We start from the raw sequence: 16,033 nt of genomic DNA on the forward strand, positions 1-16,033 counted from the left end.
AAATAAAATAAAATAAAATAAAAAATAAATAAACCGAGAGCTGGAGAGATGGCACGGTGGTTGAGATCACTTGTTGTTCTTAAAGAGGATCCGAGTTTGGTGCCCAGCACCCATGTCAGGTGACTCCAGCTCCAGGGGACCCAACACTCTCTCCTGGCCTCCGTGGGCACAACACAGGTATGCAGAAACCCACACTCAGAGGCACACGTGTTTTGTCTGTTTTGAGACAGGGTTCCTGTGTATAGCCCTGGCTGTCCTGGAAGACAGCTCTGTAGACCACACTGGCATGGACCACCAGATCCACACTGACATGTGGGCATCTTCCCAGTGTATTGACCTGTGTCTGACCCACCAGCCCCTCACTTACTTTGGAGTGAGTTTTGAAATCAGGAAGTTTGAAACTTAGTATTTTGTCCTTTTTTAAGATTGTTTTGATTAGGTTATCCTGTAGACCTTGTCATTCCTTATGATTTTAGAGACAGCTTGCTGGTTGTTAAGTAATTTTCCTTAGCTGACAAACCTCTCCGCTGATGCAATAACCCCAATCAAACCAAATCAGACCAAATTAGAAGATGCCAAGGTTTAATGTATGGCAGCACTCCCGGGTGGCCCCCCAGGAAAACACTGAGAGGGGAACAGAGAACCAAAAGACCAAGGAAAACGGGGAAACCACGTGTTCATTCTCTGGGGGGCAGTTTAAATAGTCTGTGGGAGTGGCCTTGACCTTCCCTGGGGAGGGGTCACCATTTGGTGGGCTTTCTTGACCTTCCCTGGGTCAGGGTCACTATTTGGTGGGCTTTCTTGGAGGTGGAGTTTGGACTGAGGTAGCTCCCAGGGGAAGGAGTTTGTGCCAGGAGCTGGGGTGAAACCCCCAGCTAAACATTCCAGGCATTTTTGGATAAGGATGTTTGGGGCTGAGGTGATGTATTTAACTAAACATTTGCTGCACTTCTTGTATATATGGATGCCAAGGGGCTGGGGTAAATCCCCCGCCCAAACATTTCACACTCTTTGGATAAAGGGGTGCCAGCAAGCCGAGATAAAGCCCCTTCAACCAAACATTTTAAACTCCTTAGATAAAGGGGTGCCAGTGAGCTGAGGTGAAGCCCTTCAACCAAACCTTTTAGACTCCTTGGATAAAGGAGTGTTAGGGAATTGAGGTGATGCTTTTCACCAAACAGTCCAGACTCTCTTTGGATAAAGGGGTGCCATCTCAAGTCTGGCTACTTCATGTGGGCATGCGGCAACGTGGGAAAAGGGAGAGCTGGGAGTTGGTGGCCTCACGCTCAGCGAGAGGGGTGGCTGGAGCAATGTCCAGTTTACTGTCATCTTGCAGCCCTCAGGCAGCTGTTTCTTGAGGGAGATGCGAAGGCAGGTGGCTAGGAGAAAAAACTATATTGTTATTATTGGCTCTATGGATGGGGCTAGCTATGGGAAGGTTATTAACTGTTAGAAAGAATGGGACAGAGTAGTGCCCTGGTTGTAGGAGAGGCCTGAATGAATAAGTGAGACACGAGAGCAGATATGTCCTCTTAAAACCAGATTTTAGCTGGTACGTGTTCTTGAGCCAAGAGAGTTAGTACCAATGGTGAAGTAACATTGGAGCTGGTGAAGGTGTTGGCATTGTCTGGGGGGTCCTTTGTAAGCTGGTCTTGACCCAGACAGCAGGAATAACCTGTAAGATATGCTTAAAAATGGGTGGGGTTAAAATATGTTCTGGAGACTCTTTTTACCAGACCAGAATTCTTGATAAAGCAGCGGGACTTGTATATTTAGGCTATTCTTGGTAATTTTTTTTCCCTTTTGGATTAAAGCTGCCATCTAGAGTTAGCTGCTGTCATTGGGACCAATGGCAGCCATTAAACCTGGACATCTTTTAATTTGGTCTAATTTGGTCTGATTGGAATTATTGCATCAGCAGAAAGGTTTGTCGGTTAAGAAAAATACTTAACACTGTAATCTGAATATAATGTGTCACCATCTCCCACTCCCCAAGGCTCATGTGTTGAAGCCTTGGTTCCCAGTTGTGGTGCTATTGAAGGGTGATTGGACCATAAGGATGCTATCCATCAATAGAATTAGCATACACTGGACTATTAGAAAGTGAGGCCTGATTTTTGGACAGAGGTCACTGGTGCTGTGAAGTATTTGTACACTGTGTGAAGATGTATTGCTATGATTGTTGTAATAAAAAACTGATGGGCCAATAGCTAGGCAGGAGGTATAGACAGGATTTCCGGGGAGCAAAAGGAAGACGAGGAGAATCCAGGTGCACGGGAGATTCTAGGAGACATGGAGAGATAATAAGACGTGCAAGATGGAAAAGAGGTCACACCATGTGATAGTACATAGATTAATATAAATGGGTTAATTTAAATTATAAGAGCTACTTACGAACAAGCCCAAGCTATAGGCCAGACTTACATAATTAATAAAAAAAAAAAAAAGTCTCAGTGTCATTATTTGTGAGCTGGCAGCCTAAAGAAAAATCCGAGTACATACTGGTGCTATGGCTTTAAATGATATAGCTTGTCCCCGTGCCTTATTTCTTCTTTGCTTCCTGCAGCAAGAGGGTAGAGGGGGAAGAAAGCTACATCAAGATCAACATAAAGGAAGCCAGTTGGCAGACTGGCTTGGAAGCCTTTCCTCACCTGTTTCGTACAAGTGGAGCCTGCTCAAGAAAGCCTTCAGCACACAAACGTGGGTGAGGCAGGAACAATGGAGGATACTACACAGGGTCCTGTGGCTTTTGACCCAGCACTTCGGGTCATTTGTCCACGCCCGTTCTCAGGAATGTTCTCCCTTTCTTAATCAACCTCTCTAGTCCTATTTCTAACCACGTACCCCTGGTCCAGCTCTTTGTTGCTAGTCACCCAAGCGGGGACATGCCAGCAGGTGCCCAGGACTCAGACCCGCACCTGAACACTCTTGCACATGCTGTGTCACTCTGATGTTCTTCTACCTCAGCAGAGGCCTGGACCAGTCGCAAGGGATCCAGTCAACCATGAACAGAACCCTCGGAAACTGGGCCCAAAGAAGCCAGTTTTTCACAGTGACAGAAAGTTAACACTGCAGTGTTCCGCCTCCAGTGTTCTTCAGAGAGGCACATCTCGGGTGTGTCGACAGGCGCCCGTGTTGACAGTGGCTCAGGAGGAGGCACGTCTCGGGTGTGTCCATGGGTGCCCGTGTTGACAGTCGTGTGGGAGAACTGTTTTCGGTCCTTTACCACACCCAGTTGTTAAACTCTACTCATTACCAAAGGAACCCACTACTGCTTCCAACAATGTCCCGGGTTATAAACCGTCCTACAAAGAACTCGCCCAGCTTCTGACCCCTTAGAGCGGGTAGTTTCCACGGTCGGAGGGTGGCTTGGCTTGGTTCAGACTCTACAGCCTCCTTCTTGTATGTATGCCTGGTTCTCTTTCACAAACCAGGATGCCTGAGCTCTCGTTTGCAGCTTGGATTCCTCCCCAATGTCTTCGCCATAACCTTCATTTTCCTTGACAGTGCCTTTGGTCTTCAATTTCTTCACTTTAAGACCAATACAGCCAGTTCCTTAGGGAGAGGAGCTGTTTGCTCTGTGGCCCAGTTTTTCTTCACTCTGGCACTCTTGGAGTCAAGGCTCTTGCGTTTGGAGTAGGAGCAGCAGCAAGCTTCCCTCAGACGGCTCCTCGGCAGTGTTGAGTCAGATGCCTTGAAGTCCAATATTATCCATCAATGCACCAGCCCCTTTATTTTCAGCTAAACCCTCATGACACGACCTGAGGGAATCCAGAGGCATTCCTGTCCACCACTGTAGTCTCTTGAACAGTGCTCTATGACCTTGAGCTAAACATGACAAAACAAAATCATGTTCTATCTCCTTATATTAACACCTTTAAGCTGAGAGTGAGCTCCTTAACTGAGCATGCTCAGAAATGTGTCCCAAGTGATTTGGATGTGAATGTGTGTAGCCTCCCAGAATAAGACCCCCAATGCTTCATTTCTCAGGGGAAGGTGCTACTTTGGAAACAGTTCCGGAGACCGCCTTACTTTCTGCAAGGAATCCATGATTCCCTTCTTTCATGCCTTGGGCATGCTCAGTTCCGTTTTTCACTCACCAAAGTGAGAACCCACTGCTCACTCCTTCAAGGATCTGAGCGTTGTGAAGAGCAGGAGGCCCTGTCTTCCTGGCTGAAACAGAGCAAGAATGAACAGGACCCCGTAATCAGAGCACTGAACTCCCGTGCCTCCACCTCAAAAGTGAGTGTAAGTGAGGAAAGGAAGACCCACCTCACGCTGCACTCAGCTGGGGCTGGACCTCAGGAGTGGGTAGAAGGGCAGGATGAGTAATGCCAAGGACCAGCTCCCCGGGGAAGAAAGCTCTTTGACTGGACACTGGGGAGGTGGAGCCCTGTTTGGCTCTTGCAATTCGGAGTAATCTCAGGCTCAGTGAACTGGGATGGGGGGGGAGGGGGTACGAGGGAACAATCTTGGTTTGAACAGCAGACTCTCTCAAGTTGGTCACCAAAATTTCCTGAGGGTTCCTATGTAATTTTCCTTGCTATCCGCTTGATACTGTCGGCAGAGTGTTCTTTTTCTGCTTTGACCAAGAAGAGGGTTGGTGGGGCTCCTGGCCCTGTGGACCGAGAGCCAGTCTCTGCTCTTGCCAAACTTAATACTTTGGGTAAGGAAAGAATAACTCTGTAAGACTACAGACATATTGTGCTCAGGTGATCGCTGAGCAGATGGTGAGGATTTCCGTGTGGTTTGGTGTGCCTCCCAAGGGTTCAGAGCCCCTGAATAGCAATGGTCAGAGGTGGCAGAACCTTAAATGGTAGAGTCTTGTGGGAGGCGATTATGTCTCTGGACGTATCACTGTATCAACGGATTAATGCCAGTCAGTGAATCAGCTGTCAAGACCACAGGTTGTCATAAAGTAAGGTCATACTACATATCCACCCCCCCACCCTTTTATGCAGCCTTTTTACCACGATGTTGTGCGGCTTTGGGGCCCTGATCAGTGACAACACAAATAGAATCACTCCACAGTTCACACTAAACAAGTCTCTTTTCTTTATAAAGTACCTAGGCTCAGTGGGAGGCAATATTATACAGGCGATATATTTTTTGCATTATATTGGCAGTCAGGCTCTCAAGCCATAGTAACACCTAAGATGGTCACAATAACACTTACAGACTGGCTGCCGCCTTGGGTCAGGATATGCTGATGTTGTTCTGCTCCCTTCTTTGTAATTATGGGGACCGCCTGGGAAGAGGTGTTAATCCAAGCTAGAGACAGAGCTTGGATATGTCTTTAGTCCTGCTACCTGGGAAACAGAATGCTAATGAACTTCCCCCTCAATTTATCTTGGGGGATAAAAGCTGTTTGGAGAATAAACGCAGGTGATCTTCAGGATCTGGATGAACATTGAGACTCCCTTCCCATATTGCTGTGTGAACTGTGTCTCAATTATTCCTGCATTTCCACGCTGGTCCAGAGAGATAGTTTATGTTGGGATTGGACCCCGACAGCTCAGGTATTTGTTATTGCAACAGAAAATGGACTAAGACATTATACATAACAACATCTAGTGCTTAGAAGGGGATGCACTATGCCTCAGTGTCCCTGTCTGCTGTACATCAGATTCTAGACCAGACTCATCATAATGCAACAGGCAGGTTAGCAAGGCAGTGAGATGGCCCCAGGATGGGGGAGCCACACAGACCTTTCCAACAGAGCTGGTGACAGGGAAGTCATTTCTAGCATCTTTATTTTGGCCTTCCTCTTCTTGTGAACCGCTAGAGTCAAGAGCAGAGAGTAACACTTGACTTTCAACCATAGCTGATACGAGTCTTCTGGAGATGAAACAGGTAATCCCAAATAAGTTTTTAAAAATATGAATGACTGTCCTTTGTCTTGACATCCTCCCTACCAGGAATTTAACACTAGGGCAAACTTCTAAAACTCACCAATATTCATGCATGAGGATGTGCAATGAGACATTTGGCGTAGTAATAAAAAGCAGGACACAGGCTTGGGACCTATCAATAGGGGATAGTCAATAAGTTTTATACAGCTAAACAGTGAAAGAGCTCATCAACATGGAGGACATGGTGACATAAAATGAGCCCCAGCTTTTACCAGAAAACAAGATACAGAAAAATGTACTCAGTCAGACCACGTGGTGTTCACTTATAGACACCAGTGTCTAACATATGCTCGACCCTTTTCCTGGAATAAATCATAAGCAAATACCTTATTTTAGAATCCCTCTATTATTGGTTTTGTGGGTACTTATGACAAGAGAATCTGAGGTGGGGGAAAGGTTTTCAAATTTTATTACTCTGCCTAGATATGGCTAGGATGCTATAAGCCTAGGTTTGGACATATCAACGGAATTAGTCAGGAGAGGAGAGTTGGGGGCCATTGTTAGCTTTCTTCTTGCTGCATGATCTATACCAATTCAAAGAAAACATTTGAACATCTTATTTAAATTGTCTTTTAAGACATATTTTATGGAATGAGTGTTTTTAGACTATAAGCTTGTGGGGCCAAAGTCCTGGTTTTCTCAATCAGTCTCACCTGTACCCCATGGCTGGCTGTGGAAATGTGGCCAAAGTCTTTGTGTCAGACGCACGTCGAGTACAGGTCACCACAGAGCCTCAGATGAGACTCGCAATACTGCCACAGGTGTTCAGGCAGAAGTACCAGGTGGCTGCAGGCAGCTGCCCTCTAGGCTCCTGCTACTCAAAACACCAGCCTTACCCAGGCCCTAGCTAGAAATGCAGGATCACAGGCCTCACAAATATGTGGGTATCAGTCAGAATCATCCAGGGTTGAGACTCAGGAGCACAGTGAGGTCTGATGAGCCTGGGGTCACCCTCTTGAGGGACTGATGCTGGTCTGAAATGGCAAATCAGCCCTCAGGACAGCAGGCTGTCATAAAATCTGGCCACCTCACACATTCGGCCCCTTCTGTATGCCACCGTTTCCTTTCCTGCCATTTCGTCATGAGGTGATGCTACTACCATCCTGGGCATAGGGAATCCAAGGGTCTGGGGTGGGAGCCCTGTACAACAGGATCTAATGTGCAGGTCTGGACCAAGACTCAGATAAGCAAACAGGATCTCCTTCCATGCTCTCTCGAATATTCCTCTGTGATGACTTATGGTAACTACCTCACAGGCTGTTTTCTCGAGTCCAGTCACTATGCTGAGCACTTAGCTCCCATCACTCCCTTCTGTTTCTTACAACCTAGAGCCTTCACACCAGAATCCACTGCTTACAGACAAGGTAGAGACTGTGCTCCCGCTGGGAGGCAGCAGAGGGCACGCTCTTGCCTGAGCTGCCTACCTTCCATGGTCTTCCGCCATCTCTCTGGGTTACCTTGCTCACTAAAACTCAACCATGGGAATTTTCTCATTCTTTCTTGACCTTCAAGTGTAGTTCAAAATAATGGGTCAATAAACGTGAATGACTGCATGGCCCAACACACTGCACCACTGCAAAAGGCTCGGGAATAACAGAAGCCTGGAGCTGGGTAACGCGTATGACCTTTGTCCTCCTGATGGGATTAGCTCAGCTATTCCCACTTTACCACCATTACCATTCAATCACCATTCAGATCATGATTCAGAGGCCGGTACTGCTCATGCCAATCTCCTCTGCATATGAGCACAACTCTATCAAACCCGAGTTTCCTATACACGCCATCCAAGAGTGGGACTAACTGAATTCTTGAAGTTCCTTCCAGGCCAGTGACAGTCTGGCCCCTGGCTCTACTCCCCAGCTCTGTACAGTTGGCAGACATCGTACAGTGAGCATTTGCAATGCTCCCTCTACCTATGAGATGGCTAGGACCTCACTCCTGAAGCGCCACACTGCAACCAAGTCCCTAGCTGGACCTCCCTTTCCATTGAAGCTCTTCACCCCGCCTTCACGTGTGCCTTAAACCCATACCCAGGGCCCCCCAAAAACCTGGGAGACACAAGTGAGTTACTCTGATGTTTATTTTAATATATCTTAGTCCACACAGTTGGTATAAAATCAAGAAAAGCAAGCAAAAAAAGAGAAAGGTCTGGAGTCTTAGCATCAGAAGGGCACCGTATATACATCTACAGTTGGTGGCCAATACAAGTCATTGCCAGACAGTCCCTGGAGGCACAGGACACTCTAGACCCAGCAAGCCAGGGAACTCACAGTCCCAGGGCTCTAGACGCTTGTCCTGATGCTCCGACCGTGAGAAAACTGTGGGAGTGATGGAGGCTTTGAGATTTATTTATTGTAGTAATAACAACAGCCTAGCTAGGTACGAAAGCGGTTACAAACCGTTTATATCACACGCAATTATTCAGGTCTCCATTCTACTTTATGTCATCAAACTGTTAATGGAGTTTCCAGTGAGTGGTTTAAGTGATTAGTAATAACGAGGAATGGTAAATCTATAGCACCATTTCACAGACTCCTTGTCTCTAACTTCTCATTGAAAGGTGTGGCCCTGGTACTCTGCCTACAAGGACGAGTGTCCCAGAGCCACCAGGCATGTTTCTGCAGAGGGCTCTGGTCAGGGCGTTTCATCTGTGAGTGCTTAGGGCTCCACACAGCGATTCGGGCAGTGGATATTCCTGCGAAATGCACCAGGTCACCCACAGTGAGTGTGGCCATTGGGGGGTTTGTCCCCAAACTTTGGTTATCCTATGAGATTGAGTGGGAGGGAGGTATCTGATTTTAGATGCAAGGGGCCACATGGGAGATTTTTATGTCTGAGCAAAACAAAAGATGAAAACAAAAACAAAGATACTGAGCTTGGTTATAGTGTTAAGATGTAAAGTTCTTTAAGATTCAACACGAGGCTGACAGTCAACATAAAAGCAAACAATCCTATGTACATATATGTAAAAAGTGTTATAAATAGGTTTTATAAACCATAGATATTATATACATCTTCAGTTGACAGCACTCCCCCACTCAACCGCGTTCTGTTTGGTTTGACTTGAGTAGGGGTTTGGGGCTAGCTCTTTTTGGTTTGTTGGGTTTGTTTTCTAGTTTCGTTCCTCCCTCCCCGTGTACCCTATGCGCGCTCAGAGCCTAGACAAACAGTGCATCGGGTGCCTCATTCACGTTTCCGCAGGATCACGTAGATGATGCCACTGAGGAGGGCCAGGGGAAAGGCCACCCAGGCCAGGATGTAGGCGAAGCCATAGGAGTACTCAATGCTGGCATTCCACTCGCCGTGCCTCACCGTGTAGATAGCCGCTGCACTCATCACGCAAAGACCTGGGAGGAGAAAGACAGTAGGTAACTGGGGGTTCAACAGCGGGACTGTGGCTCTCTGCCACCCGAACCATCCAGCTGGGCTAGACGGGGAGGATGTTCCTCACCTGGATGGGCCTCCCAGCGCAGAACTAGGAGGAGACAGCTGGAAAATATGTGTGAAGGGAAAGCGAGCAGCTCCCCTACTTCCAACCTTGGCTGCCCATGCCAAAACCTCTTCTGAGGGTCCTCAGCACACTTTCTGCCTCTTTCTCTTTCTCTCACTGCCACCCTCTCCCAGGCCATTCGAGATGGACAGGGAGGACTCGGGCTGCAAGATAAGCCCACCTAGCTCTTCCCAAAAGTGGCTGGGTGTGGATGTGCTTGTGAGCCTGTGACCCGCCCTATAGACAGGCGGTGTTGTGCTTGACCAGAAACCAGTGGGACTGAACTGACGGTGCACCACTGGTGACGTCACGGGATCAGAACAAAGGCTTGGCACCCTGCTGACCAGCGGGGACCAGGAGCCCTTAGCAATGTTGTCTCATGAATGGTGTGAGAAGGACCTATTGGTGATATGGGGCAGACAAAGTCTGCAGTGGAGAGGGGGGCAAGGAGGAAAGGAGGAAAACAGTGAGGCCGAGAACCAAAGCTGCCTGCAGCAGGAGGAGACAGATAAAGAGCAGCTAGCTCCAGTCCACTTGGTGACCCCAGGTCTGAAGCTCAAAACAGATGGGAGAGTAGCAGACACACAGAGTGGATCAGGCCACCCCAACTCTTTGGTACAGCCACCATGCTCAAGGTTGACCACCTATGCCCATGTGACAGCTGTGCCCCTCCACAGAGAGGGGTCCAGTGACATCAGCATCCCAGGCTGGAGCTGGACAAAGGCAGATCTGTTCCCCACTGAAAACAGAGCCTTTGAGGAGCTCTGAGCGACTATTATAAAGGCAGCAGCTGTGTGGGATTCAGGCAGCTCCAGGGCTCCAGTCCCTGGGCCACCTACAGCTAACCTCACTGCTATTTGAGTTGCTGACATGCTGGACAGTTCAACTCTGTTTGAATCAAACAGCAGAAGGGGGTGATGTCACACAATACACCCTGATCAGACTGTCCTTTGGCAACTCAGAGGAGACTATGCCCATTCAGTTTGCCCCCACTGGAAAAGCCAAACAATAGTCTTGGAACCGCCGTGGGATGGGACCTAGGACCTGCCACGACCTACAGAAAATGCACAGACAGTAAAGCTGGCCATGTCACAGGAGGCAGGAAGCCGTAGTACTGCTGAGGGACAAGAGCAGTTTGGATGGCCTGAGACACACTTGCTCAGCCTTGATCCAGGGTCCTCTTTTAACTTGCCCCGTTGCTCCCTGGGCACCTCTTCCTGTAGGGTGTAGGGATATGAACCAGTGGTGGTGGGTTTGCTTAGCATGTGCAAGGCCTATCTCCAGCTCCACAAGGGCAAAACAAAGGGAAAACACAAGATAGGTATTTGTCACCATTAAATAAAACAAACAGAAAAGGCGAGACTCACTCTGGAGTCCATAGCTTCTGCTATCTGTCTGAACCCCTTAATCACAGTAACTGGGACCAATCTCACAGACATGGAGATATATTCTTAAGAGATAATTGAGTCTCTCAATCAGACTGCTGAAACAATGGACCTAGAATTTCCCTAGAAATCTCATGTGAGAGAAGGGAAGGGCACCAGGAGGCGGAGAACTTGTCTCCCAGAAGGAGACTTCACGGGGTTCTAATGGCTTGTCAGAACATCTTCCAAGATGAGGCTGAAATTCAGATAATGATGGGTGAGTGGTGGGTGGGACCACACCTTGACTGGGGCTGCTTAGGTGTGCACATCCGTGGCCCTCTAGTTGAACTCTGGCTGTTACTTCCGGACCTAGAGAAGGACTTGGGAGAAAGCAGCTCGCGATCTCTTTGTCCTTCCCAGTGTGGCCACACTGACTAGATCTCCTTTTCCTGTTTTCCACTTTTAATGTGGTCCTTTTTAAATTGGGTGCTCCAGGAAAGGTGGCCAGACCTGACTTGGGACACAGGTGTGGTCCCCAAGTTTGATAAGATGCCTACATATCTGAGTTGATTTGAATTCTGCCACAGGGGCACAGTTACCTAGGAAACCAGTGGGGGTTGAGGGCCTTCCATGTGCCTGCCTGGGGCTGGTTTGCTGCAGGACAACACACAGCTCTCCTTCTAACTTGGTGTCTGTGTGGTTTCCTTGATGCCCTCCCTAGTAAGCCTGACCCAACACAGCAAAGGTAAGGATAACAAACATGTAGGAACAGTGGAACTCCGAAAACAGAAATGACTCCAGAAACAAGAAGCAGGATCAGCACGTTCTCCTCTAAGGGGCTTGGAATGTATCACTCATGAGCAGGGTTTGCTATTAGCGAGAAGGCCCTGGAAGACCTCACAGCAAGGTCAGGGAGCTTTAATGGCTGCCCATCAAGTCCCAGGGAGCCCCCACAGAGACATGTTGTAGGAGGCTCTCCAGAGTAAAACCATCTTGCCTGGAGGCAGACAAGCCAGCTAAGGAGGTGCTTTTTGTTATCCCTGAGGAAACTGCCAAGTCAAGAAGCGTGTGATCCAGGGATGGAGAGCCCAGTTGACATTCTCACAGCTGGCTAAACATGGGACACTGCATCTTTGGTATACAGAGGGCCAAAATAGGGAGTGTGTCATGGTAGCTAGACATAGTCTGGAGTTTATTCTCTGCCTCTCACTTCTCTCCAGTACCCTCCAGTCCCAGTCAATTGGCAAACACCAGACAGAAAGTAGGCATCAATGAAGCAAGAAACTAAGTAGAATCCAGAGACAGAACCGTAAGGCATTCACCCCGTGACAGAAGGTTCTGGGTCCCACACACCATACATGCAGGCTATAGGGAGAAGGCAGAAGCCTTTCCTGTGTTTGTATGTGTTACTGCAGTCTTGTATTTGGAAGTATTAGCACAGAATGCTGGTGCCAACAGCAGAGAATGCCGCAGGAATCAAAGTCCAGGGGAATTTGTCAATGTGACTATCTCCACTTAAAGGCACAAGACACTTTCCTAAGAACACCCTTGCCAGCACTCTGAACAGGGCCCTGTTCTAAACAGGGCCAATATAGTTCCATGGGTATCACATAAACCAAAGGAAAAAGTCCTCTAGACTGTCCTTGGCTCAGTGAGTAGCCTCAGCATTTACCTCTAAGGATGTGCCCATACTATAGCTTCATTCCTGGTGATGGGTCTGGACTGTTTGGAGACTTTTCTTCTTGAGTCCCCAGGACTCTTTCATGTGTGTCTCATTCCACAGAGCAGTGAGATGTTCCCAAGTTCAAATATGTCCTTATATACAGCGTGTACGTACATATGTACACACACACACACACACACACACACACACACACACACACACGATGGGGGTTGTGGAGAAAGAGAAAGAGCTTCAGGATAAACATCCAATAGTCCAAATATAAACATCCACCACTCTGGCACCATGTCCATGTCCTTCAGGAGGTCCGTGTCCCATATGGTTGTCACCATCCACAACTTACCAGCAAGGATTTGGAAGAATCCGGTGATGTAAAAGCGGCCGCCTTTGGTGAGGGTGAAGAGCTGGCAGAAGAACAGGAACAGAGACAGCACGCTGAAGATGACAGACAGAACCATGGTGGCCTGGACAGATTGCAGCCATTCTGGGGGAAGGAACACTTGGTTAGAAAACCTGGCAATGGCCAAGGAGGACCTTCACAGGGCATGTGAGGCCTAGGTGGCCTGATTCCTGAGAGCCCCCAACCTGGTGGGAATAGTTAACATCTGCACTTAGAATATCACCAAGCTACCTTTTCTTGCTGAACCATGGACATTTCTGGAAAGGGCTGTAGGAAAAGTATGTGTCACTGGGAGTTAAGTGCCATTTAAAACACACTGAACTGCCTTCCAATGCTTCTGGCAAATGCGCTGCTCAAACTAGCAGACGGTTCGTGACTTGTATAGTCTAAGTTGTAATTTTCCACTTTACAACACAAAGGTAATGCGCAGTCAGGGAGAACTGTAGTTCACACTTGGAATTCGGAGCCTTTCCTGACTGGCCATGGGTCACAAGGGAGACAGCAGCACGGAATGGCAGTGAGAGGCCGCACCCAGTCAGTCACCCAGCCATCGCCATGAGCAGACAGAGCCCATACTGCAGGGTGCAGGGTGCTCAGCCATTGGGTAGCGAGTGTGTTGAATGCATCTTTGACTTAACATTAGTTTCAACTTACAGTGGGTTCCCTGAGTCATAACCCTATGGTAACCAGGGAGCATCTGTGTGTATACGTGTTACAGGGTCTGAGCCTCGTCCACGACTTCCTAATATTCAAGGACCCTCTACACACATATATGAGTTTCTGAAGAACTTGGCAGAATCCCCCTACTATATTCCAAAAATAATAGCTCATAACCAATATTCAGGAGGTTGGCATCCCCCAAAGAGAGCTTCGGAATGCTGTTGGGAGGGGCACTCTTACAGAAAGCAGGAAGAAAGTGCTAAAGAGGAATGGGTATGCCATGTTCTCTGCCAGTTCTGTCCTTTTCTTGGTCAGTCTTGACCATGGTCTTTGGCCTCAGCACAGAGCTGTCTGTGATCAGTTAAATCACCAGACAGGACCATGGCTTCTGCGTTCCCACTGTAGTCAACCACGCCATGTTTTCAGCAAATATCTCAACTTCCAACTGCAATTCAGGCAAGGGAGGGTATCCCAGGTCAACATCTGCTGCAAGCTAGTCTGACTTTAGAAGAAAGGAAGGAGGAAACAGGCAGGCCTGAGTGTGACAGGGGGACATGGACAGTGTCCACCAGATGGGTTGGACCATGTCTACCCTACCCTCACCAAAGAAGAGAACTAAGAGAGAGGGCTTTATCTTCTCAAGCTCATGAGTTGATGTGCAATAGCTTCAAAGTGCACACATCACCCAGCGGTGGCAGACATCTGTAATTCCAACACTGGAAGATAAAGGTGAGTTCAAGACCAGCCTGAGCTACGGAGAGAGACCCTATCATCAAAAGATGCTTACACCAATGCTTAGCAAGCATCCAAAGACTTGCCCTCTTTCACCATAGCAATGCATACTGGTGCTTTCTCCATTCAGAAAGAAAACAGTGTCTGAGGGACCAGAAGCAGCCCCAATTTCACGTCACACAGCCACCATAACATGTGTGCCATTAGCATGTGTTTTTTCCTGACAGTGTAGCTTTCTCTGAAGGCTCATTCTGCAATAAAGCTGATGTTACCATAATCCATTATAACACTATCTACCTCAGTGAGATGACGCAGAGGCCACAAATGGAAGGTCCTAATCTGAACCTGGAGCCGTGACTCAGCTGTGGCTGGGATGTGTCCCCCAGAGTATGCTGTCCTAAGGGGCAAGGCTGAAGCAGACCCTATGTGGGTCTCATTTTCCAGTTATAAGATCTTTCACTAACACACTGTGAACTACACAGTGTGATTAAACTCAATTTTTATGTGTTAAATTTATACAAGTCAGAAAAGTATGCTGTCCTTCATTTATTGACTTTTGAACCCCATTATACATGAGTGATCTAACCCCAAACTGGTTCTCCAACCAGAACAGAATTGGGGATCAGGAGATGTATTCAGTAAGCATTTCTTGAGCATCCACACTGGCTGTGGGGATAAGAAGACGAAGAGGCAGTTTTCAACCATAAACACAACAGACAGAACACACAGATCCACAGAGTAAACCAACTCTATCCTTGGCTACAACCCATGTGAAGTTACTCATGAACAGCTCTCTGAGTCAAACCATTCCAGCCGATGACCCAAGAGATACACCTAACAGAAATCTGAAGATAGTTTTTTAAAAGAGACCCTAGCTAAATGATAAGCAAAATAAACGACGAATGACAACAGATGAGAACACGGAATCTGAGCTGAAATATAAAGGTAGCCAAAGCGAAAAGCTTCCCTCTTCCAAGCATGTAAACCACAAAGCCAAGACACAAGGGTCAAGGTTACCCCGACAACAGGAGCTGTCTCAGTGCAGCAGATACACAGGAAATGTATGTTCAAATGATAAAATCTATCAACAATTTTCAAACTCACATGGGACAGTCTTACAGACTGTGCATTAGGTATTGGGGTGAAGATGTCTCAGGAAAGCGGGGATGACCTAAGCATAAAATAAAACCAGGAGTTGGAAATCAAAAACTAGCCAGGGCCCAGGCCAAGGCTACAAGCTGGGAGTATAACGCTTACCTTGCAAGTACACCGGCATAGAAAATAAAACAGACACCAAAATCCATCTGTACACTTAACGGAGGATTTAGACAATCCTTTAAAGAAACGGAGCTGAAAGGCAAAAATGCCATCAGCAAAGAGGGACACTGAAAATTAATGTGTCAGACCCAAGAGCTGCGGCCAAAGTGACCTTCAGAGGACAATGCCTACCTCTTATGCCTTTACTGGAAAGATACTGAAGAAAGGGGGAATGAACTGTCAACTCAAAAATCGGGAAAAACAAGAATGAAATAAATCCAAAATTAATTGAGTAAGTGCAGATTAATGAAATTGAAGAAATATGACAACATGTCTTTTATATTTGGTGGGGAGAAGAAATAAATATGGAATTGAAGAACAAAACCCTCAACATTAATGATGTTCCTGGAAAGAAACACTTGAAGCTAAAAGAATCCAATTTTATCAAAAACAATGAGCAATATAATGTTATTCTTGCCAATATCTTAACTAGAATTTGACAAAATGATTCAAAACTTCACGAAATGATGAATGTAG

At 47.3% G+C, this 16,033-nt stretch overlaps 1 protein-coding gene across 3 annotated transcripts in view; it reads right to left on the minus strand.

Moving 5' to 3' along the window:
- Window positions 1–7,974: 7,974 nt before the first annotated feature.
- The window catches only part of Pmp22 (peripheral myelin protein 22), a 26,367-nt gene continuing 18,308 nt past the window's right edge, over window positions 7,975–16,033 (minus strand). For all 3 annotated transcript variants that reach the window (XM_005349873.3, XM_005349872.3, XM_013347462.2), the window contains exons 4-5: window positions 12,791–12,931; window positions 7,975–9,259 (exon numbers count right to left, since the gene is read on the minus strand). In XM_005349873.3, the coding sequence (XP_005349930.1) occupies window positions 9,096–9,259; window positions 12,791–12,931 (305 nt within the window). In that variant the 3' untranslated portion in view covers window positions 7,975–9,095. The remainder of the gene's footprint in view (window positions 9,260–12,790; window positions 12,932–16,033) is intronic.

This window comes from Microtus ochrogaster, chromosome 7 (assembly GCF_000317375.1).
Source record: "Microtus ochrogaster isolate Prairie Vole_2 chromosome 7, MicOch1.0, whole genome shotgun sequence".
In the NCBI taxonomy this organism is placed as follows: domain Eukaryota; kingdom Metazoa; phylum Chordata; class Mammalia; order Rodentia; family Cricetidae; genus Microtus; species Microtus ochrogaster.